The sequence below is a fragment of the Podarcis vaucheri genome (genome assembly GCF_965113315.1).
Source record: "Podarcis vaucheri genome assembly, chromosome: 12".
Classification (NCBI taxonomy): domain Eukaryota; kingdom Metazoa; phylum Chordata; class Lepidosauria; order Squamata; family Lacertidae; genus Podarcis; species Podarcis vaucheri.
The window spans coordinates 54866712-54894051 of record NC_138750.1 but is presented as its reverse complement, the minus strand read 5'-3'; the positions used below and the strand labels follow the sequence as shown (position 1 = coordinate 54894051).

Genomic DNA, 27340 nt, shown 5'->3' with positions numbered 1-27340 from the left:
TTTTCATTGGAGTTTCTTCCCGCTAAAAAGTGCCATTCAGCACTCTTAAGAAATACTATTGATAAAAACTATTTTGTTAAAACACTCTAAGACTTAGTCCACCCTTGCATCAAAATAATGTGGCAGGATCTTGAGGTGCTAGACTAGACTGGACTGCTTTTAGCTGCAGGTGGCATTATGGGCTGGGATGCCATTGTGGAATGCAGCAGGGCATAGGTCATGTCTCATTGATGTGCAACATATGTTCTTTCCAGAAGGTCTCAAATTTCAGCCGTGCATGCCTGAACCGAACCCTTTTCTACCCCCACTTCATGCTTTTGCATGTGCGGAGTGAGCCCAGAAGGGACCCAGTTACTCTCACAGAATTGTAGAGTTGGCGTGTGCCAGGAGGGTACCTAGTCCAGCCCCCTGCAATGCAGGGACCTTTTGCCCAATGTGGGGCTCACACCCTTGCCCCTGAGATTAAGAGTTCATAATTCAAACAGCTCAGATGTTTGCAGGGCCGTCTTAACGGCCTCGGTCCAGTATACCTGAAGGAGCGTCTCCACCTCCATCGTTCTACCCGGACACTGAGGTCCAGCACCGAGGGCCTTCTGGTGGTTCCCTCACTGCAAGAAGCCAAGTTACAGGGAACCAGGCAGAGGGCCTTCTCGGTAGTGGCGCCCTCCCTGTGGAACGCCCTCCCACCAGATGTCAAAGAGAAGAATAACTACCAGACTTTTAGAAGACATCTGAAGGCAGCCCTGTTTAGGGAAGCTTTTAATGCTTGATGTATCGCAGTATTTTAATATTCTTTTGGAAGCCGCCCTGAGTGAAACCCAGCCAGATGGGCGGGGTATAAATAATAAATTATTATTATTATTATTATTATTATTATTATTATTATTATTATTATTATTATTATTTATTATTAAGCATATCTGGCACTGTGGTGCAAAGATCCCTCCGGCACGCCCCCCACCCGGCAACTCCAAAACAAGGGAGGGGGTGGTGGAAAATGTCCTCTGCCTCCCCCACTGCCCCGATCCCCGGTGTGACGGCGGCGATCAAGCAGGAAAATGTGCTGGCGGACATGCTCTTCTATCTAATAATAATAATAATAATAATAATAATAATAATAATAATAATAATAATAATAATTTATTATTTATACCCCGCCCATCTGTCTGGGTTTCCCCAGCCACTCTGGGCGGCTTCCACAGAGACCAAAAATGCACTAAAATGTCACACATTAAAAACTTCCCTGAACAGGACTGCCTTAAGATGTCTTCTGAATGTCAGGTAGTTGTTTATCACTTTGACATCTGATGGGAGGGTGTTCCACAGGGCGGGTGCCACTACCAAGAAGGCCTAGGTTTCTGCGGGGATCATTCTCCTCCTGTGGAGGCTTGGGAAGGAAGCTGCTCGCCCGCCAGCCATATAGTTGGCAGGGCGCAACTGGTGGGCGTGCAGGGAAAGGGGAGGCTGCCAGCAAAGTCGTGCAGCTCCCCCCCTCGCTAGGGCGCCCCTGAGAGGCCGGCACCCTGGTGCAATGGACCACTAACACCAATGGGAAAGACGGCTCTGGGTGTTTGTCTAAAACTGTCAAGTTTCTATCGCCCTGCGGCAGGTGGCAAAGGGAGTTTTGGGAGGAAAGCACCCCTCTTCCTCCAGCTGTGCTCTCATAATTGCGGGGAGCCACCTGTGACAGGAGAAGCCTGCTTACAGCTTAGCATTCTGTTCCTTTCCACAGGTCTTCACTGGGATTTTTACGGCTGAAATGGTCTTCAAACTCATAGCTCTGGATCCCTATTACTACTTTCAGCAGGGCTGGAATATTTTTGACAGTATAATTGTCACGCTAAGCCTGATGGAACTGAGTCTTTCCAGCATGGGAAATGTGTCTGTGTTACGCTCCTTCAGACTGGTAAAGTATTACGTCTGCTTGTCTGCCTGTCTCTGTCTTGCACACCCATTGCAACACCTTTTACCAGTTTTTAGAGGGAATTTGTTTAATCACACAACTCTTTCACCTGAAAACTGCAGCTCTGTCGTGCATTATTTAAAAAATGACTTCTTGTTTCTCTTTTTCATAATAAGACTATATGAAAGTAACAATTTTCAGACTAAAGGGTAACCTGCTATGGCTAAGCTGAAACAGCTTACTTATGTTTGGTGTCTATGTTCATATACATTGCACCATGCCTTCCTTTAGAGGCTATTTTTTGCACTTTTCCGAGGAGCATATTCATATTGCTTTGATGTGCTTATTCTCAGCACTATTTTTCCATTTTCCTACATGGCACTTGCAGTCTTTGCCTTCAGTTGTCCACACTGACATGTCTCCCAATTGGCTTGGTTGGTGACCCACATGACTTTGCCGGTGTCACACAACACCAGTGTGACGATGTCTCAGAAGCTCAAAAAACAAGAACCTCCACAGCCGGACCTCGTTTGTGGGCAAATGACACCGAGGTTTCTGAAGGCACAGAAGAAGATAATAGCACCGAAAAGCAGCAGCACCCATAGGGCAAAAGGGTGCTGAAATGTACCTAAAATGTACTTGGCAAGATTAATAATTTATTTGTCTGTTTGCTTTTTTCCAAAGCAAATATCAACACTGCGGAGAATAGTTGGGACAGTTATGGAAGAGCCAGTAGCTTTTGCTATTTGCTTTAAGTATGCTGGGGGCACCAGAGGCAGGGCATGACATATAAATAGCTAAGATTATGGGCCCCTGTTAGTTTGCTCTGCTTCTTGGGTCCCTCTCTCTTGCCCAAACACATATATCCTCTTCTGTAACAGAAGATGCTCTAGAACTCCGGCCCTCCAGATGTTTGGGACTACAATTCCCATCATCCCTGACCACTGGTCCTGTTAGCGAGGGATGATGGGAATTGTAGTCCCAAACATCTGGAGGGTCGGAGTTTGCCTATGCCTGCTCTAGGACTAATTGGTTAAGGGGAGGGGGGGTGTTTCTGCCTGTTCTATTCTACTCTCTAAAAACCTTCCATCGCACCGAAATCAACCCAACTGGTACAGCAAAAGTAGTCAGGCAGCCCATTGTATCTCTTTTGTGAAGTAACTCGTTGGGTTCTCTGCTCTGTGTTGGGTGTGAGGAACATCAGAAGCTGCCTTATAGAGAATTGGAACATTGAGCCATATATGTCTAATATTTGTCAATATTAACTGGCAGCCACTCTCCAGGGAATGAACCTGAGATCTTTTGCAGGCAAAGCGTATCCTCTGCTGCTGAGCTGTAGCAAAAGTGTTTCAGCCTGGATCCCAACCCAGTGGGTTTCTAGTCAAATCTCCTTGTGTGGTTTGTCATTTTGAATGCATCCCTCTGTGTTTTTCTTGTCCAGATGCAGAATTGTCTTGTGTGTTTGTTTGTCTGCAAGTTCTCAGTTGTTGGCTTGTGTTTTTTTTGGTTTACAGCTGAGGGTCTTCAAGCTCGCAAAGTCTTGGCCGACCTTAAACACTCTCATTAAAATCATCGGAAACTCGGTGGGTGCCCTGGGGAACCTCACTCTCGTTCTCGCCATCATCGTCTTCATTTTCGCCGTGGTTGGCATGCAGCTCTTTGGGGACCTGTACTACAAGCACGTCACGAGAATCAGCACCACGGATCGGTTGCCCCGCTGGCACATGAACGACTTCTTCCATTCCTTCCTCATCATCTTCCGCATCCTCTGTGGCGAATGGATCGAGACCATGTGGGACTGTATGAAAGTGGCCGGGCAGCCTCTGTGTCTTCTGGTCTTTTTACTGGTCATGGTGATTGGCAACCTGGTGGTAAGTACGACAAGGCATTTTCTTCTTTTGGAAAAAGTTTCTCTGCCGCCATGCCATGTCCTCCCACTCACAGCAACCGCTGGTTTTCAGGGTCTCCAAGGCTCATGTTTAGGACATTGTGGCTTTCGATCCTGGAACCTAGGCTAGAAGGTGTCCTCCACATGTGTTATTCCTCTTGCAGATTCATTGTGTGTGTTGCAAGAAAACCTATCGGAGAAGCTCACAAGCGTGAACTCCAGTCGACTGTGTGCAAAGTTGATCAGAACAAAACTCAGCCCTGCCCATAGCCTGTCAGAAGCAAACAGATTAGAGTTGTGTTTGCAAAGACCCTTGAGTAGCCTCCATTGCTGCTGCCTCCTTCCTTACTCTTCCTCAGGGAACACACCTCAGGCGGGGAAAGGCAGAGATGATAGCAGTGGACACAAAACGCTCTGTGCACCAGGACACTGAGACAGAAACCCTTGGGGGCCTCTTTTCAGTATCCTCAACACACAGCACAGGAGCTTGTCTTGGCAGGAACTGGAAGACTACAGTCATCTTCTAGCTTCAGAGGGTGGTAGTGCATCTCTTGTGTTGTCTTTTCATGTGGTGGTGGTATGGCAGGGAGTTGGGGGTCCATGGATCTCCTTTCAGGTACCATGGTCCAAAGGCTTGCGCTCTTGAATTGGACACTCTGTGTTGTGTGCCTGAGACTGAAACATAGCATTCGCCTGTGTGTGTGTTATAGCTCCTGCTCTGGAGATTTTTGTCGTCTTCTGTAGTCTTTGCCCAAAGCTTGGAACACCAGCCTTCATACACACATGCAACCACATGGAAACAGCTTCATCGGAATGGTATCTCATGCAGTCTGTGTGTGTGTGTGTGTGTGTGTGTGTGAGAGAGAGAGAGAGAGAGAGAGAGAGAGAGAGAGAGAGAGATGGGACCATGTGGGCTACTGCCCAAGTTTCTCATGCAATTGTACCCATGCACATCATTGCAGAATTCACACACTCACCTACCCCACAGCCATGTAGGGTAGTGCAAAAGAGAAGCAGCTCACATGTAATTGTATGTTTGAGAAGGAGACCTTACAATCCTCTATACTGGTACCCTCCAGATGTTGTTGGAATTCAACTCCCATCAGCCCCTGCCAGCATGGCCAATGGTCATGGATAATGGGAGTTGTAGTCCAAAAACTTGTAAGACACCCAAATGGCAATCCTTGCTTATCCGGCCTTTAAATGTATTGCTCTATTGAGATCTATAAGCTGGTTGTGTTTCTACAAAGCTCTCCTACTAGCTAGCCAGGCCTCAGTAGAATACTTCCAGTATAGAATAACTTCATATTGGCTTGAATTTAAGATATGGGTGATCATCTAGGTGTTAACATTTGTAGCTGGAAAAGCATGTCAGCGATTCCTGAGCCTTTGGCATTAACTCATACTTCCTGAAATGCATTCTGGCACATTGCAGTACTGTGGCGAGGCTGCCAGTTTCCCATCAGGTTGTGTTAGTCATCCCTGTGGAATTGAATATCTTGACCACGGCCACCAAATTAGGGTCTGCATAGCTCTCTTTAGCGCCGTTATGATGCACAACTGTAATCTTGTTGCATTTGGAGTGTCATTGACAAGTGCCGTCAAGGGTCTGATAGAATCAGGGAATGGGTGGAATGAGCCCCACACACTCGCGCCGAAACGGTTTCAGGACTATCCACCCTTGCATAATGATGTTTACAGTTAGATCTTGCAAAATGGCTTGGCGCATTTCAGATGGAAATGAAGGTCATGGGGTTAATACAACAAACTGTGGCTTGGCAAGTTATTAAGGAACGATGGAGTGTCTCGTTAACGGCACTCTGTCAGGAGTCCCGGCAATTGCCAACAAAATGTAATTGTACCCTTGTTGCATCATGTGAGGTGACACCAAGGAACCATGTGATGCCACCTGTCACTCAGAGGGGAGTTTTGTGGTGTGATTTTGAAAATTCTTAACATGCTTGCTTGGCAGAACAAATCTTGCTGCCAAGAGGGAGGGAGAGAAATACATTAGGAGCTCTGACCTCTAAACAGCTATGCTGAAATTTCGACCCTGAGATGGCAGGGCTTGTGACCGCATTGCTCACTTTAGTTCTGAACAAGACAGTAGATGAATCAGGTCACCTGATACATTTATCACGAGAGAGAGCCTGGAATTTTCTGTGCCACCACTGAAGAGATATTCACGTGGTTTCATACCTTACTGGAAGGTCAGATCCCAAAGGCATCCCAGCCAAGTTTGCCCCTTGCAGAAAAGCCACGCAAGAGCAACCAGCAGCCAGCTATCCATGTTATCTGGTGATATCATCAGAATAAAAGATCTGGATGCTGTGTCAATGTATGGTCCCAGGAGTCTTGAGCTAAGGACTTCAGAAATAAAGCCCAGGCACTGTTGTCATGGCAGGAAAGGGAGCTGCCCGCCTGGTCTCCACTATTCATCAGGACTGTTGATGACCAAGAGGTGGTATTGCTGGCGTCAGCTCAGCAGGTGTCAGGTGACGCAGTGGACCAACAGGGTTCCATCTTGTCTTATAACCCTGCTGATCTTAGTTCTTCAGTCTTCTCGTTCACCATCTATCTCTGGGCCTGTTTCATCACCACCCTGCTTTCCAGACAGATCACCACCTCCGTCTCCTGAAATATGGAGCAAGCATTTCCAGGCCTCTTAAAGGCGCAACATGTTTTTAGTTTGTGATGGCTGAATGGTACTCTGCTTCATAAGCTCAAGAGTTCAGAGATGTCGAGGGCTGAGCATCTAGATTTGGTGAAGATGAGCACAAGAAATAAAAGAACAAGCTTGGGACAGCGTAGATTAGCTGAACTTGCCAGGCACTTTTTAGCTCAGAGAGCTATAGAGGACAGTGCAACCATTTATGGGCAATGTGGTTTGTAAAGTAGCAGGCCGCAGTCTTAAATCTGAGAGATGGGTTTCCTCCTCTGCCTAAATCACCATATGGGTTCATTAGTGCTAGTGGGACAGGGGCACCCATAGACCCTGATTTAAATGCTGGGAGCCACTCCAAACCATTTATTTTAGATGAAGGATAAGGACCATTCACTTGTGTGTGTGCATGCGTGCGCGCGCACACACTCCAGGTTAGGAAGCTTGTGGAATGTGTTCAGAATTCTAGATTGTGCTCATGGCATATAAACTGGACAACTTACTGGTCATTTGTAGAGAGCTGCCACCACAAGCAGACATGAAAGGAAAACAGGGAACAACAGTTCAGGGAGATCTGGAACACAATGCAATGCAGTACATGTGAAAAGGATCTAGGAGTCTTGGTTGACCACAAACTTGACATGAGCCAACAGTGTGACGCGGCAGCTAAAAAAGCCAATGCAATTCTGGGCTGCATCAATAGGAGTATAGCATCTAGATCAAGGGAAGTAATAGTGCCACTGTATTCTGCTCTGGTCAGACCTCACCTGGAGTACTGTGTCCAGTTCTGGGCACCACAATTCAAGAAGGACACTGACAAACTGGAACGTGTCCAGAGGAGGGCAACCAAAATGGTCAAAGGCCTGGAAACGATGCCTTATGAGGAACGGCTAAGGGAGCTGGGCATGTTTAGCCTGGAGAAGAGGAGGTTAAGGGGTGATATGATAGCCATGTTCAAATATATAAAAGGATGTCACATAGAGGAGGGAGAAAGGTTGTTTTCTGCTGCCCCAGAGAAGCGGACATGGAGCAATGGATCCAAACTACAAGAAAGAAGATTCCACCTAAACATTAGGAAGAACTTCCTGACAGTAAGAGCTGGTTGACAGTGGAATTTGCTGCCAAGGAGTGTGGTGGAGTCTCCTACTTTGGAGGTCTTTAAGCAGAGGCTTGACAACCATATGTCAGGAGTGCTCTGATGGTGTTTCCTGCTTGGCAGGGGGTTGGACTCGATGGCCCTTGTGGTCTCTTCCAACTCTGATTCTATGATTCTATGAAATCTCTCAGCAAAGCCAGTAGAGGAGGCACTCAGTGGAGGTTGATTCTTTAGGGCGAACGAAGCCGTGCCCAACCAACTTCAGTCTGTCCTCAGCCAGTCCCCTACCTGCCTACCATCTTACTTGCAACCAGTTTAGGAGGCTGTCCTGCATAGCAGCTTCCTCCTCCTTAATCTCTGTACAACTCTGTAGGGAGGAAGATGGGGACAAAGCTAGAATTTGTTGACTCTTCCTGTCACTGGTTCTGGTGCCTCCTGTTGTTGGTCTCCCTGGCTTCTGCCCTGTCAGCGCCCAGTGGCACTGGACAACAGTACGTCCTTTTCTCTCCCTGCAGCAGCCTGACGAAATGTCTGCTGTCAGGTGGCAGCTGAAGAAGGAAAGGCCCAGTAGAATTGGTCTTTTAGCAGAACTGATAGAGTGGACTGGCCTGCTTACCCTCTGCTGAAGCCTGACAAAATTCCTGCTGGCAGGTGACAGTTAATGTGAAAATAACCAAGAGTCCAGCAGTTACATTTTTTTACATTTATTGTAGTTAAGAGACACTCTTTTATCAGGGGCTAGGAGATGCTTCTAAAATTCTCCGCATTGGAATTTCTACCCAGATATTGGGATACCCCAGGTTAGCCGGTCTTTTTTCAGGGGAAGCAATGCACTCCAAGGTTACAGTTTTAATTTCTGAATTTCATACACACAACTGTGCATAAGCAGTTTGCTGAAGCTTTCAGTTCATTCATGTATCCTTCCATGTCTCTTCTCATGCCCCCTTCTTTATTGGGGTGCCTGTGTACTGTGATAACTCCGCAAACAACAACAACAAACTCCTCTAAATAAGGTTGCTGTACTTACGACTGCGTTAAGATTCTTCTTGTGCTGTGTTTTATCAATGCCCAAGAGCGAACGTACACATAAATAGGGCACAAAAAGAATTCTGATGGAGTCATGTGTACAGCTCACTGATTATGTGATCCTACTCCCCTATACCTATGTGGGGCCAGATAGGATGTTATCCAAACTCAGCAAATACTGTAAAGAGGAGCAATTAACCACAAACTGTTTGAAAACCAAAGTGCTGGTCTTTGGAAAGAAGCCTCTCAAATTTCACTAGTCAGTAGATAAATCATGCAATTGATCAATGTCAGGTCTTCAAATACCTCACAGTATGTTTCAGTGAGGCCCTTTCTTGGAAGGCTCATACAGAGAAAACTAAAACTTTCACCATGCTAAGGCTGAAATTCTGCACACAGTGAACAAATAAGTCCCTTTTAATTTGACAGGATTTACTTATTGTTTATTATTATTATTATTATTATTATTATTATTATTATTATTATTATTATTATATTTATACTCTGCCTTTTCCCTGTCAGGGACTCAAGGCCACTTACATATAAAATAGGAATAGCTAAAGACACAGAAGAAAATAATAATTAAAACATTAATAGAATATTCACACTAATAATAATAATAATAATAATAATAATAATAATAATAATAATTCTACCACACCCAACTGGCTGCGTTTCCCCACTCTGGGCAGCTTTCAACAGAACATTAAAACCAGAATAAAATTTCAATCATTAAAAACTTCCCTAAACAGGGCTGCATCCAGATGTCTTCTAAAAGTCAACAACAACAAAAACAGCATGGCACCAGCCCCCTCATTAAAAGCAGCCAATTCCAAAACCCTGCTAGAACAGGAAAGTATTCGCCTGCTGGCAGAAGGACAAGTCTAGATTCTCTAGCAAGGGAGTTCTAAAGTCTGGGAGCAACAACCGAGAAGGTCCTCTCCTGTGTCCCCACTAAGTACCACCTCAATAAGAGAACATCTGTCTCTACCAGAAACACTGCGTTCCTCTGGAATTTTTATCCCTTATGGGACTTCTGTCTCCAAGGAAAATGAGAAAAGCCCATGTAATCCTCTTGCAAGGATGCTAACCTATTCCAGTTTTGAAAATGTCTCACTGTCATGCGTTGTATTGTTGTTAATGTACTGGCAGAAAGATGATACATTAAGGTCTGCTGTGAAATAAAAATGTTGGCGAATACGCGAGGAGATTCATGCTTGTGGCTGTTGAGAGGTTGTGGGGTTGTTGTTTTTTTGCATAGCTAAAAAGCTTCCAGCTGATTTTTGTAAAATGCATAGCGGAGAGGCTGCAACTCAGTGGTAGAGCGTCTGGCTTGCATGTAGAAGATTCCTGGTTCAGTTCCAGGCATCTCCAGGTAGGACTGGGAAAGACTTCCTGTCTGAAACCCTGGACAGCCACTTCCTGTCAGTGTGGCCAATACTGGGCTAGACACAAACGCAACAGTCTGACTCAGTAGAAAACAGTTTCCTATATCCCATCTAGACATGTAGGCAAGGCTTTTCAGGAAGGCCAGTATGATTACCATCCAAGCTGATGCTAGCATCTAAATATAAATATTTTCCCCACAGGAAGCAAGCCTTTTGCAAACGACAACAACAACTTTGAAATACTAATTTCCTTATAATTTGGAGAGAGGGGCGAAAGCAAAAGCTGCAGTTTTTAAACATTGTATTTCTGCTAACCGGTTTCCCCAAAGTGGATGTTATTCTTTAATCAACAATATCCTCTGGCTTCTAAATATTTATCAGACACAAAGTAGTTAAGAGTGTATTTATTCAAGAGATCAGGAGCATTTTTTTTTTTAACAAGCACAGTTAACTATGAGAGGGATTAGCTGTTCGAGGCAGGAAGTTCTTTCACACTCGGATAAATAAAACATCTGAACTCTGCAGTGTTATAACCCAGGAAAAAAAACCAAAATTATTCCAAGGATGAGAATGCACGTCAGCCTCTGTGGTATCCCAAAATCCCATAGGAGTGCAAGATTAGAATGGGGCAGTCGGTGCAGCCTCTGCCTTCTTCAGAATCTCACCCTAAACACACACACATAGGGAGATGTTTTTAGTCCTCACGATAACAGAAATATTCTGGAAAGCATATAGGCAATGGCCTGCTGAAATTTCAAGGCCGCAAAGGTGGCTGAATAAGATTTTTGGTGGTTGTAGGTGAAGCTTCAGCATCCTTGCCCCTCCTATAGCTTCCAAAACCACAATTATTTTGTTGTTGCTTAGTCGTGTCCGACTCTTCGTGACCCCATGGACCAGAGCACGCCAGGCACTCCTGTCTTCCACTGCCTCCCACAGTTTGGTCAAACTCATGCTGGTAGCTTCAAGAACACTGTCCCACCATCTCGTCCTCTGTCGTCCCCTTCTCCCTGTGCCCTCCATCTTTCTCAACATCAGGGGCTTTTCCAGGGAATCTTCTCTTCTCATGAGGTGGCCAAATATTGGAGCCTCAGCTTCAGGATCAGTCCTTCCAGTGAGCACTCGGGGCTGATTTCCTTCAGAATGGAGAGGTTTGATCTTCTTTGCATTCCATGGGACTCTCAAGAGTCTCCTCCAGCACCATAATTCAAAAGCATCAATTCTTTGGCTATCAGCCTTCTTTATGGTCCAGCTCTCACTTCCATACATCACTACTGGGAAAACCATGGCTTTTACTATACAGACCTTTGTTGGCAAGGTGATGTCTCTGCTTTTTAAGATGTTGTCTAGGTTTGCCATCGCCTTTCTCCCAAGGAGCAGGCGTCTTTTAATTTCGTGACTGCTGTCACCATCTGCACTGATCATGGAGCCCAAGAAAGTAAAATCTCTCACTGCCTCCATTTCTTCCCCATCTATTTGCCAGGAGGTGATGGGCCTAGTGGCCATGATCTTCGTTTTTTTGATGTTGAGCTTCAGACCATATTTTGCGCTCTCCTCTTTCACCCTCATTAAAAGGTTCTTTAATTTCTCCTCACTTTCTGCCATCAAGGTTGTGTCATCTGCATATCTGAGGTTGTTGATATTTCTTCCGGCGATCTTAATTCTGGCTTGAGATTCATCCAGCCCAGCCTTTCGCATGATGAATTCTGCATATAAGTTAAATAAGCAGGGAGACAATATACAGCCTTGCCGTACTCCTTTCCCAATTTTGAACCAATCAGTTGTTCCATATCCAGTTCTAACTGTAGCTTCTTGTCCCACATAGAGATTTCTCAGGAGACAGATGAGGTGATCAGGCACTCCCATTTCTTTAAGAACTTGCCATAGTTTGCTGTGGTCGACACAGTCAAAGGCTTTTGCATAGTCAATGAAGCAGAAGTAGATGTCTTTCTGGAACTCTCTAGCTTTCTCCATAATCCAGCGCATGTTTGCAATTTGGTCTCTGGTTCCTCTGCCCCTTTGAAATCCAGCTTGCACTTTTGGGAGTTCTCGGTCCACATACTGCTTAAGCCTGCCTTGTAGAATTTTAAGCATAACCTTGCTAGCATGTGAAATGAGTGAAATTGTGAGGTAGTTGGAGCATTCTTTGGCACTGCCCTTCTTTGGGATTGGGATGTAGACTGATCTTCTCCAATCCTCTGGCCACTGCTGAGTTTTCCAAATTTGCTGGCATATTGAGTGTAGCACCTTAACAGCATCATCTTTTAAAATTTTAAATAGTTCAGCTGGAATATCATCACTTCCACTGGCCTTGTTATTAGCAGTGCTTTCTAAGGACCATTTGACTTCACTCTCCAGGATGTCTGGCTCAAGGTCAGCAACCACACTACCTGGGGTATACGAGACATCCATTTCTTTCTGGTATAGTTCCTCTGTGTATTCTTGCCACCTCTTCTTGATGTCATTTCCGACTCTTCGTGACCCCATGGACCAGAGCACGCCAGACACTCCTGTCTTCCACTGCCTCCTGCAGTTTGGTCAGACTCATGTTTGTAGCTTCGAGAACACTGTCCAACCATCTCGTCCTCTGACATCCCCTTCTCCTTGTGCCCTCCATCTTTCTCAACATCAGGGTCTTTTCCAGGGAGTCTTCTCTTCTCATGAGGTGGCCAAAGCATTGGAGCCTCAGCTTCAGGATCTGTCCTTCCAGTGAGCACTCAGGGCTGATTTCCTTAAGAATGGAGAGGTTTGATCTTCTTGCAGTCCATGGGACTCTCAAGAGTCTCCTCCAGCACCATAATTCAAAAGCATCAATTCTTCGGTGATCAGCCTTCTTTATGGTCCAGCTCTCACTTCCATACATCACTACTGGGAAAACCATAGCTTTAACTATACGGACCTTTGTTGGCAAGGTGATGTCTTTGCTTTTTAAGATGCTGTCTAGGTTTGCCATCACCTTTCTCCCAAGGAGCAGGCGTCTTTTAATTTATATTATGTAAAATAGCAAAGATGAATCAGTTATGTGAAGTATGCAGTGTGGTTTACACTGGTCTCATAATTCAGATTTTAAATTGCAGGCCAAGATGTGTCTTCCTTCTGGTGCTGGACATGCACGTTTCAGTTCATAATTGAGAAACGTTGAAGTGCAATGTTTGGGAAATCTTTATTCCTCACCCTCCACCATGTGTTGGGTTGCTCCCTGGGTCGCCCTGACCCCCATTAAAGTTTAGAGAGTGGACACACACAGTCTCCTTTCTGTTCTTCCATCGCAGGGCTGTAATTGCTTGACCTTGTTACACTCTTTTCAAAATACAGTATTAATCGCTTGCTTCCAGGGCAAAAGCCGCACCAGCATTTGACCCATGTGGGTTCTGCTCTTGAGTCAGACCGCATATTCCTCCGGTGCCTGTGAACAATATTCTGTGTTATGCGAAAGGGAAAATGGCAAAGGCTTTATAAATGAAGGGCTTCCCTTCTGTTCCAAATACATTGTCCCATACCTTGATATGAGGACTGCTAATTCTAGGGTGACAAGATGCAAAAGAAGTTAGGGCTTCTGGACCTTTAAAAGCTGTGCGGAACATGTCCTGAAATACAGCACAGCAATTTCCCCCTATAAAATTGAGCAGTAACGATTCGTTTATATGGGAGAAAGCAAATGAGTACATCAGGCATATTGGGGGGTGGGTGGGGTCAACAAACCTCCCCTCTAGCAGCCTGCTACACACTGAGACTCAATCCTGATTTGATCTGCATGGACCCACGCAATATCTTGTTTCTCTTGGTCACGCTAGAGCATGACGGGATGTTAGGAAGGTAGGGGGGGGGGCTTTTTCCTTTTTAGACAGACAAGACAGAATTAGAGCAGAAATGTAATTTTTTTTTGCAAACGTGTAAACTTTGCAGATGAATTATATCTATTTATAGAAAGGACTTTAGCTGTCCCTTTACCTACTGTGACTAAGGGCTTGTCCACACTTCTGCTCGTCCCCTAGAAAGCACAGGTCCGAATGGTTTCCCCCTTGCTCTGCAGCTTTCCCAGGGAAACTCCACTGCTTAGTTCTGAGTGGGAGCAAATGGCAATTTGTGGAGAACCCAATTGCTGTTCGCTCTGATTGAGTGCTAAAGAGTGGTTTTCCGTGGGGGGAAGCAGTGAGGTGAGGATGTGTAGATAAATTCTAGGAGCAATTCCTATGTTCATGGCTGTACCCAGTCCCCCTTTTAGAGTCATCAAAGCCAGTGGTCATTGCCAAAACTTGTGGCCATGAGTTCCATACTTTAAGCAAGCACTGGGTGAAGAAGTAACCCTCTTTCCACGAAGTGAAACCTCCAGAGTTTTATACGGCTTTGCTAAGCTGCAGGCTCATGCACGGTCAAACTTATCTTTACTTTCTTAAGGACTAGAGGCTTGCTTAGATTTTTAGAATGAAAAGCGCAGGTTCTTGTGATGCTGAATATTGGGCCCCGGTTCCAGTGTTTCAGCTTATCCTGGCATGATTGCAGAACAACACACGCACACAGCCATAGCTCTAGGAAAGCGCCTTAGAAAGAAAGTTGGGAAGCAGCCAGGAAGCCCAAGGCAACGTCTGAGATAAGGAGAGAAAAGTCGGAGTATATTACATCACCTTGGACACCTCATTAAGCAAAGTGAATTCATCTCCAGACACATCCTGCTCAGCCAAGGAGAGGAAGCTGTAGCAGATGAATAAGCACATTCTGGGACACAAGCGAGCACAAGAGACTCAAAACAATTGTCATCCCATTTGTAAGCTTGTTTGCTTCTGTTCTGCTTGCGAAGATGCTAGCTAGTGCTGTGTTAAGGTTCGGTTTTAAAGTTCCCCACCCCCAGTTCCTTCCAAATTCCTTTTTTAAAAGAATGTTTTAGAGAGAGCCAGTGGTTTTGTAAGTTGCACTTAGACCATGGAGATCTCGATTTCAATTCCCCCCAGTCAGCTGAAAGCTTACCTTATCCTTTGACCGCTAATTGCCTCTCAACTTTACCTGCCTCACACAGTTGTTATGAAGATAAAATGTGGGGTGGGATGTACATTGCCCTGCGGGAATAGGCCTAAGAGATGATGAAACAACTTTACAAAGCAATCTACAAAATTTAACGGTGCATAGATTTTAGTACCGTAGGTTGAAAGTGGGCAGGATGGGGGTTAGTAGCGAATTGCCCACCAAATGGCAGGGCTGTGTGTTGTAGCTGAGTTTTAAAGATGGGCTGCAGCGGAGCTTGAGTTGCTGTTTCTTCTTATCTGCTGACACCTTTTGCTTTCTTTCTTCCATTTTGTAGTTGCGTCCTCTAGGGTTGTCCCTCTTTTTGTGGCAGGGTTCCTGTGCCTTTAAAAAGTGTACTACTGGGACTGTAGCTTGGCAGTTCCAATTTTCCCTATCGCTGTATCTGTATTCTTTGAAATGTCACAGTTGGATGGATCTATAGGCTGTTGCCGCCACACCAGCCCTCAACTCTGCATTGAAAGAGCCTTTTCCGTGCTGCTTTTTCGAGGAAGAGGGAATATTCTTCTTCCCAGGTGAAAGGCCACAGGTTCTCCATGACAATTATCTCCCCCTCCCTCGACTTTCTGGTGGTCCCTCTTCTGCTTCTGTCAAGTAAAGAGATTCAGGAAGAGGGATAACATTATTTCAGAAAGCTGCCACAGCAATTTACAAACCTTTTTGAAAGCCTTACTTCGTTTTTACAACAGCAGTATTAAGCAGGCTACTACAGTTAAAAGTATAAGGGACGCGGGTGGCGCTGTGAGTTAAACCACAGAGCCTAGGACTTGCTGATCAGAAGGTCAGCGGTTCAAATCCCTGCGACTGGGTGAGCTCCCATTGCTCAGTCCCTGCTCCTGCCAACCTAGCAGTTCGAAAGCACGTCAAAGTGCAAGTAGATAAATAGGTACCGCTCCAGCGGGAAGGTAAACGGCGTTTCTGTGCACTGCTCTGGTTCGCCAGTCATGCTGGCCACATGACCCGGAAGCTGTACGCTGGCTCCCTCAGCCAATAAAGCGAGATGAGCACCGCAACCCCAGAGTCGGTCACAACTGGACCTAATGGTCAGGGGTCCCTTTACCATTACCTTTACAGTTGAAAGTATAGTGGTACCTCGGGTTACAGACACTTCAGGTTACAGACTCCGCTAAGCCAGAAATAGTACCTCAGGTTAAGAACTTTGCTTCAGGATGAGAATGAAATTGATGGCAGCGGCGCAGCAGCAGCGGAAGGCCCCATTAGCTAAAGTGGTACCTCAGGTTAAGAACAGTTTCAGGTTAAGAACAGACCTCCGGAACGAATTAAGTTCTTAACCCCAGGTACCACTGTAATGAACTGGGTTGAGGAACTGAAGCTGAGGGAGATAGCTGCCTGCTGTTGGATTCTCAAAGAATGCTTTCAAATAGGTGTGAATGCATTAAATTTATTGTGAGGGATTTTTGCAGCTCAGGGTGGATAGGGGAGTCTGTTCCTCCGAAAGCATCCTATTCCAAAGTCTTCTTGCTCTCTTTCTGTACCCAGGAAGATCTTAACGTTGAAGGGTCTTTTCATCAAGTGAGACCCTCTGTGCATTCTGAGGTGCCACAGTTCTGTGAGAGGACTGTATCAATTGATTTCTGTGTCTAGAACAGCTTTGCAGCAGAGGAAAGATACAAACCCCGAGACCTTATATGTCGGAGCACAACTTTCTATCCACAGGATCACACTGGCACCAATCTATTTCTTGTCAGTACGAATGACATCAAATTAGAACAGCCGTAAAGCCCAACTGGGAGAAAGTGAAGGGGAAAGTTTCTGAAAACCAGATGGATACAAAATTAAAAGCGAGCCCTTTCCTCTCTCCTTTCATTCTCAAGGAATTCCCAAGTCGAATGTGTTTAATTAGAAAAAAAAAAAATCCTCGCTGTGGCTGGCATTCTTATTTAGATTTATTTATTTCCAGGTGAAATAAAATCTGTTTCCGTTGTAATGTAATAAAAATACTTTCCATTTACTTGCTCGCTGAATATTGGCATATATATTGCCTCAGTAATACAGTGGTACCTCAGGTTACATATGCTTCAGGTTACATACGCTTCAGGTTACAGACTTGGCTAACCCAGAAATAGTGCTTCAGGTTAAGAACTTTGCTTCAGGATGAGAACAGAAATCGTGCTCCGGCGGCACGGCAGCAGCAGGAGGCCCCATTAGCTAAAGTGGTGCTTCAGGTTAAGAACAGTTTCAGGTTAAGAACGGACCTCCAGAACGAATTAAGTACTTAACTCGAGGTACCACTGTATTGGTCTCATCTGCTCAATCCACCTGAGCCTGTCTTCACATGCAGAGGAAGTCCCTAAATCACCAGGGTTTGAGACCCATTGGCTACCTCACCTGGTTTGGTGGCCCATTGAAGCCATTCCAGGGATGTGGCTGCTGTCACATGCTGACAAATTGACTTGCCCATGCAATTCAGAAGCTCGCCACGCTGCATATTGACCATTAGCTGTCCTGATCATGAAGTCTACGCTTGCTCACTTCCCGTTCTTTGAGGTCACATCAGCGTTTCATTGTTTTGACTTCAGTTCTCAAAAGTTCTACAGCCACGGTGCCCATTTAAATTCAAGTCTTGGCCTTTTGCTTCGTAGCTTAACCCCATGTCTGTCATTTCCAAAATAGGCAGGGGAAAACCTTGCTGTGGAATCCAGAGGTTCTCTGAAGTGGAGGACCGAGAGAGCCATCTCCTTATTGGGGCTGGAGAGGGCTGTGGTCCATGCTTCTCTGCATTTATAAAATGTTTACAAAGTGAAGGAATTTGTTATTGATTTCCAAATAGCATTATGAGAAAGAGGACACTATGTTCTGGAGGTAACACAGCGTGAACCAAAGCAGTGGGGTTTAATGTTAGCTATCCCCTAAAGCAGAGCTCAGATACATTTCACAATGAAAAATAAACCAGTTTGCTCTCTTGAGAGTGGCTGCCCACTGTTTCTTCTTAGCCCTACGCTATCTTCAAGCGAAAAGTAGTGATTGCATTGCTTTAAGATAGTTGCATTTAAGCAGCTTGGTTATGACATTTGCAGGGCTATGTTGCAGGAATAGGGGAGAAATTTACTTGCTTTGTGTTTTATTTGATCCACCCACCCCCCAAAAGATATGCAAACTAAAACTCAGCTATCCTTTGAAATTTGCATTTCTCCGAATTTTGCAATGCAGTTGTCCAGCTAGAAAAGTGTACAGACACATGCATATTAGAGGGAAACATGGAAAAAATGCACATACTAATGGGGGAATGTGCAGTTTTTCACTAGTAGTACATGAATATCAGTGAGATTAAATGCAAAAATGTGTGTCTTAGGAGAAATGCATGCTTTTTACCATATGTGGTAAAAAATTAAATAATGGATCCCCAAATGTATGTTTTGGGTTTAAAGGTGGCCCCTGCATCTGAAAATGTTGAAGACCATTGTTGTAGTCCACAGCCCTACAAGAAAATATCATCATAATCTCTGGTTAAAATGTAATCCTCTGAGAGTTCATGAGCAACATCCATGATTATGATTGAGTTGTTGTTGTTTTGTTGTATTTGGCTTACTAATCACTCACAACTTACACCCTTGATGTGGACTGCGCTATGAATCACGGTGTCCACCATTAATTCTGGTGTGTGCTAATATCCCCAGTCAGTAATGTACAGCTATGAAGGCATACTGATATAAGATGTTAAAACCCTGAACAGGATTCTGTGTGATAGAAGAGGCTGTGCCCCCGATTCAATGAAAGTTAATTGTATCTCATTGAAATCAACGGGAGACTGTTAATCATAATGGGAGTGCAAGTTCAGTTTTAATTTTATTTATTTATCATTTGCATTTATAATTTGCCTCAAAAAACAAATTATCTAGACATCATGGGGAGACCCTTAAAAAAATAAGCTTAAAAATGCATCAAGCAAAAAGGAACCTACAAACACCAGTATAATAATTTTTTAAAAATTAAAGAGCTAAAATCACTATCAAATACAGGAGCTAAAAACTGCTAACCTTACCACAGAGTCTTAAAAACAAGATATTTAAAAATTAGGGAGTTTTAGAATTCCATGGGTGTTTCAGTTGGTATCAGGATTGAAGGCATCCTAAAACCTCCTAGCTATTTTGTTTTCCCTGGTCCCTGGGAATCTAGACTCAAATTATCTAGACGCAAATTATCCAGACGCAAATTAGTACAGCCAAGATGACTAAGTTTAAAGTTTGATAAAAGCTTTATTGAGGACACACACACACACACAGCCTTGCACAAGCAGACAGAGGTGGCAGATAAAAGGTTTCTCATACTTCAAAAGACAGTCTTCTACTAGTAAAGGCGACCTGTCAGCCTCGGATCTCGCATGCTACAGAAGATAGCTCCAAAGATCACAGTCCAAGCCCAAGACAATCCCTCCAAACTTATCTCTCCATTCCTTTTTTACGCAGCTGCTTCGTAGTCCAGCTCTGAACTTGTCTTCCCCTGATTGGCTCTCCCCCTTTCCCCTTTCTCCTTAATGTTGGGCTTGATGGCTACCCCAAGCATTTGTCATTTGCACACTGCAGATAATAATAATAATAATAATAATAATTTATTATTTATACCCCGCCCATCTGGCTGGGCCTCCCCAGCCACTCTGGGCGGCTTCCATAAAAACCAAAAATACAATAAAATATCACACGTTAAAAACTTCCCTGAACAGGGCTGCCTTAAGATGTCTCCTGAATGTCAGGTAGTTGTTTATCGCTTTGACATCTGCTGGAAGGGCGTTCCACAGGGCGGGCGCCACTACCGAGAAGGCCCTCTGCCTGGTTCCCTGTAGCTTTGCTTCTCGCAATGAGGGAACCGCCAGAAGGCCCTCGGCGCTGGACCTCAGCGTCCGGGCAGAATGATGGGGGTGGAGACGCTCCTTCAGGTATACTGGACCGAGGCCGTTTAGGGCTTTAAAGGTCAGCACCAACACTTTGAATTGTGCTCGGAAACGTACTGGGAGCCAATGCAGGTCTTTCAAGACCGGTGTTATATGGTCTCGGCGGCCGCTCCCAGTCACCAGTCTAGCTGCCGCATTCTGGATTAGTTGTAGTTTCCGAGTCACCTTCAAAGGTAGCCCCACGTAGAGTGCATTGCAGTAGTCCAAGCGGGAGATAACCAAAGCATGCACCACTCTGGCGAGACAGTCCGCAGGCAGATAGGGTCTCAGCCTACGTACCAGATGGAGCTGGTAAACAGCCGCCCTGGACACAGATTTAACCTGTGCCTCCATGGACAGCTGTGAGTCCAAAATGACTCCCAGGCTGCGCACCTGGTCCTTCAGGGGCACAGTTACCCCATTCAGGACCAGGGAATCCTCCACACCTGCCCGCCTCCTGTCCCCCAAAAACAGTACTTCTGTCTTGTCAGGATTCAACCTCAATCTGTTAGCCGCCATCCATCCTCCAACCGCCTCCAGACACTCACACAGGACCTTCACTGCCTTCACTGGTTCTGATTTAAAAGAGAGGTAGAGCTGGGTATCATCCGCATACTGATGAACACCCAGCCCAAACCTCCTGATGATCTCTCCCAGCGGCCGCATGTAGATGTTGAAAAGCATGGGGGAGAGGACAGAACCCTGAGGCACCCCACAAGTGAGAGCCCAGGGGTCTGAACACTCATCCCCCACCACCACTTTCTGAACACGGCCCAGGAGGAAGGAGCGGAACCACTGTATAACAGTGCCCCCAGCTCCCAGCCCCTCAAGACTGTCATCCACATGTTCTGCCCCTGAGTCAAAAGTTCCAAACAGTCCCTAGATGTTTATTTTGATTCTTACCTTTTCTGTCTCTGTTTGTGTCATGTTGTAAATGCCCATGTGCAGCGTGCCTTTTAAAATGAACTCTAAATCTCACTTTCCTTGTTTGGTTTGTTCCACACGAGAAAATATTCCCCTTTTTCTTTTACCCTGCAACAGTGTAGATGGACTCCATTTGGATGTTCTTACCCTATTCTCACTCCATCCTAACTGCAGGCTTACCTTAGTTGGTCTCTAAGGTGCTACTGGGCAATTTCTTAATTTATTATGCAGGTTTACCTATTATGGAACACCTAGCTTCTACCTATGAACTAACCTCCCTCCCTCCCCATTTTCTACCTTTATCAGCCTAAGCTTGTGATGCCATGCAATGGATACAAATTTGTTATGTATTGATTTCTCCCACATAAGCCTTGTGGCTCAGGTGAATTCTTTAGGGAATATGTGGACCCTGCTGGATCCAACCAGAGGGCAACCTTTTCCCAGTCAAGGGCCACGTTCTATAAGGTTCAATCTGCCAGGGGCCTCATGCAGATTTTGGGTGGGGCTGAAGCTAAGCACTGCTTTCTCCCACCACCCATCCCCATCTTTGCCCAGCAGGCTTGTGAGAGAAGAACAGAGATCTTGTCAGAGGTCAGTGCAGAAGGCTTTTGAAATTAGGCCAAGGACTGCATAGAAAAACAGGCTAAGATGTGTGTTTTTTCCTGTGGGAGATGAAGGTGGGGTCTAGTGAAACAGCTGCTGGCACAGTTGTGGCCCAGAGGGACTGCAAGTTGTTGACTAAGGGAATTTACAAACAGCGGGGAGTGCAGGATGGTAAGTAGAGGAGACAGAACTCGTTTTTAAATCAGCAGCACGATATGCCTGTTTGTACACTGAATCCTTTGCTCCTTTCAGGGTCGCCAGTTACCCTTTATTTCAGGGTATATGTTGACCACTCTCTCTGAAGTGTATGGAATGAAAGTAGCTTATCAAGCTTGCTAGACAGGAATTGGCATTGGCTGTGCAGGTGTGTTGAGCAGGTGGGCACACCATTGCATGTCCCGAATTGCACCTGCTTTCTCCCTCCCTGGACATTTCCTGCTCTTCAGGGTGTATGCCCTGTCACAGATTGAATATGTGGGAAGCCACCATATTAGCATACCCATAAAAGTGCTGTGTTCTAGACCATGGGTAGGCAAACTAAGGCCTGGGGGCCGGATCCGGCCCAATCACCTTCTAAATCCGGCCCATGGGCGGTCCAGGAATCAGCGTGTTTTTACATGAGTAGAATGTGTCCTTTTATTTAAAATGCATCTCTGGGTTATTTGTGGGGCATAGGAATTCATTCATTTTTTTCTTCAAAATATAGTCTGGCCCCCCACAAGGTCTGAGGGACAGTGGCCTGCCCCCCACTGAAAAAGTTTTCTGACCCCTGTTCTAGACAGTCATGCCCCCATCAAAGGGAATGGGCACCTTGTGTTCTAGAATTCTTATTCAGGCTTCTTGAGACTGTGAACCACCCAAACAGAATGTTGACTGATAGCCAGATCTAAAAATTGACTTGCCACATGGAAGTGCTCCTGACCATTTGATGCACAGGACACTTTACAGCATGCACATCCTATCCCCAGACCTCTCCTTTGACTCAGATTTGGAGAAGGTAAGAAACAACAAGCATCTCTTTGAAGTGCTGGGAGACACCTGATGTTTCTTATCTTAATGTCTTAGCCAAGGGCAGTGAAGCAACATGGCTGATGAGGGACCGTCGCTACTGTGGTTCCCCTTTAGTGATGCCACCTTCCACTGCAGTTTCTCAACATACACCTGAGTGGTGCTAAATCAACTCTGGAACCCTGTGGGCAGTTATAGTGGTGACCACCCTGTCTGCACCCTCGCAACTCCTCTTTGGTAAACCCACCCACTCGCTTTCCCCTCTGGTGGGAATACATGGGAGGGGTGGGAGAGGCTGCCTGGCCACAGAGCGGACACCTGCTCAAGCTGAAGGTCCACTCAACCACCAGAGGTTTCTATGCCAGTGGCTTCCTCAAAGCTGCAGCCTGTCCTGGCCACAGCACAAGACCCAATGCTTCTCCCAAGCCCTCTCTCAGTATCACAGATGTACTTAAGACCTTTGCACTGGGATTTGGAGAAGGTCTGCAAGGGCAGGAGTCTCTCTGTGCAAAGGAGAGAAGTGTCTGCCCCAAGCACTTCGTACATGATGGGGAACTCAGAGGAGGAGAAGTAATTGGTGGCAGTCACATAAGAGGTAACTATTAGGCAAGCTGTTTATGGCTGTTGTTAGCCATCCTGGGCTCTCTAGGAAGGAGGGCAGGATACTGGAATAAAGCGGCAGCAATATTTGTGAATCTCTGCCAAAAACAAGAGGGTCCACTCCTTGTTGTTTGCCTGGGATAGTGGCATGTGGGCTGTGGTTTACTGTTGTGGTTAGGCACTGTCCTATTCTCAAATCCTTTTCCTTCTACTTCCTGGCTTTTCTTTCTGCTCAGCTATAAGGCTCACCACCGGCTGCTTGAAGTTGTGAACTCTCCGTCATTCCAGCATCAGCAGCATAGGATGTCAAAAGCATGGGATTATGACTTCAGCACGGGATAAAGGAGGAAGTGGGCTGGGAGGGATGGAATAAGCCTCTTAGCCCAGCACAAATAGCTGAAATGACCCAAAAGGGAACAATATAGCAGATAACTGGTCATGTAAATTGCTTTTGGGAGGAGTGCGTCCTTTTATAAACTTTACTCTGGGTTTGACAATATTACAAAAGACCTAGGAAATATACCCCTGTTACAAGGAATGATTCTCTGTTGGCACAGAGGAGATGGATTAGATAGCAGAGTCTCTGGCTTCCTCTTGCAGCTGTAAGATTGCTGATTCAATGAAATTGCCTTTCAGTACTATCTCCGTTTGCAGCCTCTTTGGCTTCAGCATTTCAGGAATGAATTGATTCAGTGTTTTGCCATTCCAGAAATTAGAGAGCCATAGTAGTGTTCTCACAAGGACCTTATCTAGCATATTTGCCAGGACTGTGTCTACGTTTGTACCCAAACACACTCAATTTCTGCAACACGGAAACCGGAATTCTGCACTGCGGAATATCCAGGTTCTGGGACTGGAATAAATTATGCAAATGACTGTCTGCTGGAATCTGATCTGTTTGTGCTGGGCATAGGCAAAGCACAGGTGGTCTTGCTGGATGAAGCTATCCCAGTCCCACTAAGTCTATCAATTTTAGTAAACCAGGCCAGATACTCAATATGTTGACATAAAGGCTAGAAAGTTTTGCTTGCCATCCACTTTCTGGCTATCAGTTCTGCTGGCCCAAGTGCAGAGTAGCTGTAGCTCAGTGACAGATCAATTCCTGGTAGAAGAAGAGAAGAAGAGTTTGGATTTGATATCCCGCCTTGCACTCCCCTTCAGGAGTCTCAAAGCGGTTAACATTCTCCTTTCCCTTCCTCCCCCACAACAAACACTCTGTGAGATGAGTGGGGCTGAGAGACTTCAAAGAAGTGTGACTGGCCCAAGGTCACCCAGCAGCTGCATGTGGAGGAGCGGAGACACGAACCCAGTTCCCCAAATTACGAGACTACCGCTCTTAACCACTACACCACACTGGCTCTGTATCTAAAGCAGGGATAGGCAAGGAGGTGCCCTCTAGCCATTTTGGGACTCACAACTCGCATCAGCCCCAGCCAACATGGTCAGTGGCAAAGGGTGATGGGAGTCAGAGTCCAACAGCATCTAAAGGACACCACCTTCGCTACCTGGAGCTACAAGAGCATGTGGCAGGTGATGGGGAAGACTTCCATCTGAAACAGAGGAGACATAACCTGACCTGGTCCTCAGGCAGCTGCAGAGAGCCTGCTAATGTTTGCTCAGGGTTGGGTCCACACACACACACACACACACACACACACACACACACACACGGCTCAGTCTTTATCTTTGAATTTCCCACAAAGCTTCGAAGAAATATACACATACAACACATTTAGAGCAATCAACCCCTCATGTCACCAGAGCATGGATGCCTGTGCCCAGGCTGTCTCTGTCCAGGAGAGACTGCAGTCAGCTTGCCAGCCTAAGCAGGTGAAAGGCCCTTCTTGCCGCAGGGGTTAACTAACCCTACAATAACACAGCTGAATCCTGTGCCCCCAAGCTACAAACGCCTTCCTTTGGGGCAGGAGTTGTTAGCCTTTGGCCCTTCGAATGTTATTGTACTGCAGCTCCCATCGTCCTCGACCATTTGCCCAGAAGAGTTGATGTCCCACAGTCCTGCTTTAAGAGAGCAGTGCAACCTTATCTAGTACCAGTGGAGCAAAGTCTCTCTGATCAGAAGAACCGCAGAGCCCCTCTCTTCTCGGGACTGAGTTTTCTTTATTTTTACCAGCTCACAGCCATCCCTTTGAGATGCTGCCTTGAGTCCCCCAGGCTGATGCTAGAAAGGTAGAGGGTAAACATTTCAATAAATCAACAAATAATAAAACACACCTTCAGATTTTGAGGGCACATGCCGAGCTCTTTAAAAAACATGTTGCTGCGTTTCACTCTCGCCCTGTGAGTCTCCCTGAGCCAGGAAAATCCATTTTCTTGATGACACGCCTCTCAAACCTACAAGAGGATTTTCTGCCTTGAGCGACCCCAAGCAAGGTGTTGAGTGAATGCTGTCAACACTCGGTATAACCTCTATGATTTCTGAGAGACAGGGGCCTCTTGGCAGGAAGGGGAGGGGGAACAGGAGAGTGGATTTATGCATTGTTTGGTGTTGTAGTCGAGAGAGAACCTTTGTCTGAATGTAGATTTACGTTCTCTGCCGGCAAACTGCAGGAAAGGAAATGGGGAGCAAAAAACGAAATGCATGGCGATGGAAGGGTGTGGATTCAGATTTGAAATGCATAGTTGTACAAATAATGGTAGTAACCACAGCAACAGAGAGGTTGCATCTGCTCTGATTTGACAATGTAATTCAGGTGACAGGGCTTCTCCCCCTGCAAACTCAGGTTGTTGAACAACGCCGGGTTCAAATCGCAAATGGGAAAGTGTGATGCCTTGTTATCGTGGTGGACATTGATGGACAGGAGCAGCTCTGGGTATCTCCTGTTTGTGCATTTCTTCCTGAGAGATGTCAAAGGAGCCTGGAAGGGAGAAATGGCTTAATAGCTTGCCTTTTCTTCCATCCTGGAACTCAAGGCAACATAAAGGTCTCCCATCCAAGTACTGACCAGAACCAGACCTGCTTAGCTTTTGGTAGGCATAGGTGCCTTCAGACTGCACCATGGAATCAGTCATCCTCAGACACAACTTTGGCCAGGCTTTACTCACCTGCTGCTCTCCAGATGTTTTGCACTACCGTTCCCATCAGCCGCAGCCCACCAGCGCAGCTGATGAGAGTAGTGGTCCCAAACATCTGGAGGATACTGGGTTGGTGACCGCTGGCCAATAATAATAATAATAATAATAATAATAATAATAATAATAATTTATTATTTATACCCCGCCCATCTGGCTGGGCTTCCCCAGCCACTCTGGGCGGCTTCCAAAAGAATATTAAAATACTATAATACATCAAACATTAAAAGCTTCCCGTAACAGGGCTGCCTTCAGATGTCTTCTAAAAGTTTGGTAGTTGTTTTTCTCTTTGACATCTGGTGGGAGGGCGTTCCACAGGGAGGGCGCCACTACCAAGAAGGCCCTCTGCCTGGTTCCCTGTAACTTGGCTTCTCGCAGTGAGGGAACCGCCAGAAGGCCCTCGGTGCTGGACCTCAGTGTCTGGGTAGAACGATGGGGGTGGAGACGCTCCTTCAGGTATACTGGACCAAGGCCGTTTAGGGCTTTAAAGGTCAGCACCAACACTTTGAATTGTGCTCGGAAACGTACTATTAATTGTGGCCATCCAGAAACCTTCCGGGAAATTAAATCCATTTACTCTGGGCTGATTCCAAAGTAGACCTGTGCACATCCATCTGCTGCTGGTTGTTGCTATGTCAGTAGCACCATGGGAAACCCAGTGCCATTCCATTTCACAAGAACAGCAGTGTCCAAACTGCACGGAAGGTAGCGCAGGATCTGAGCGCAGGAGCTAATTCATCACGAGGCATCCCTGTATTGGAAACACAGATGCAAGCGCGCCCTGGGTATTGTTAAAGATCGTTCACAGTAAGAGCAGCAGAAGAGACAATATAAGCGAAGAGATAGCAAGCAAATGGGCATTGCATATAAAATGGTTTGATCTGTCTAAACACTAGACTTCATGACTCCGAGGCAGGCTGTTCAGAAAAAGAAAAAAAAAGCAGCGGCAAACAATGATAACTGATGTTTACTTTATTCTGGTTAAAAGCATGGACTTCTAAGTATGCTGCGTCTGTGTGTGTGTGTGCTTGCGTGCACGTGTGTGTGTTGTAAAAGGTCTATAAGAGAACGCAAATAGCCTATGATAAATGATACCTAGAATGAAAAAGTGCTCTCTATGCAAGAGTGCAGGTGTGCCGGGATAAAGTTACGCAGCTATGAAAAAGGCAACACTTAAAAGACTTAAATAAGGAACATGGTGGAAAGAGATTTAGAGGTCCTCTGTGCCTAACTAGGTACCTGGGTGAA

The 27340-nt window shown here is 45.7% G+C and overlaps 1 protein-coding gene across 8 annotated transcripts in view; it reads left to right on the top strand.

The window, feature by feature from the left end:
• The window catches only part of SCN5A (sodium voltage-gated channel alpha subunit 5), a 223519-nt gene that overhangs the window by 95766 nt on the left and 100413 nt on the right, over window positions 1-27340 (top strand). For all 8 annotated transcript variants that reach the window (XM_082192123.1, XM_082192121.1, XM_082192122.1 and 5 more), the window contains exons 14-15: window positions 1733-1906; window positions 3418-3774. In XM_082192123.1, coding sequence (XP_082048249.1) covers window positions 1733-1906; window positions 3418-3774 — 531 coding nt within the window. The remainder of the gene's footprint in view (window positions 1-1732; window positions 1907-3417; window positions 3775-27340) is intronic.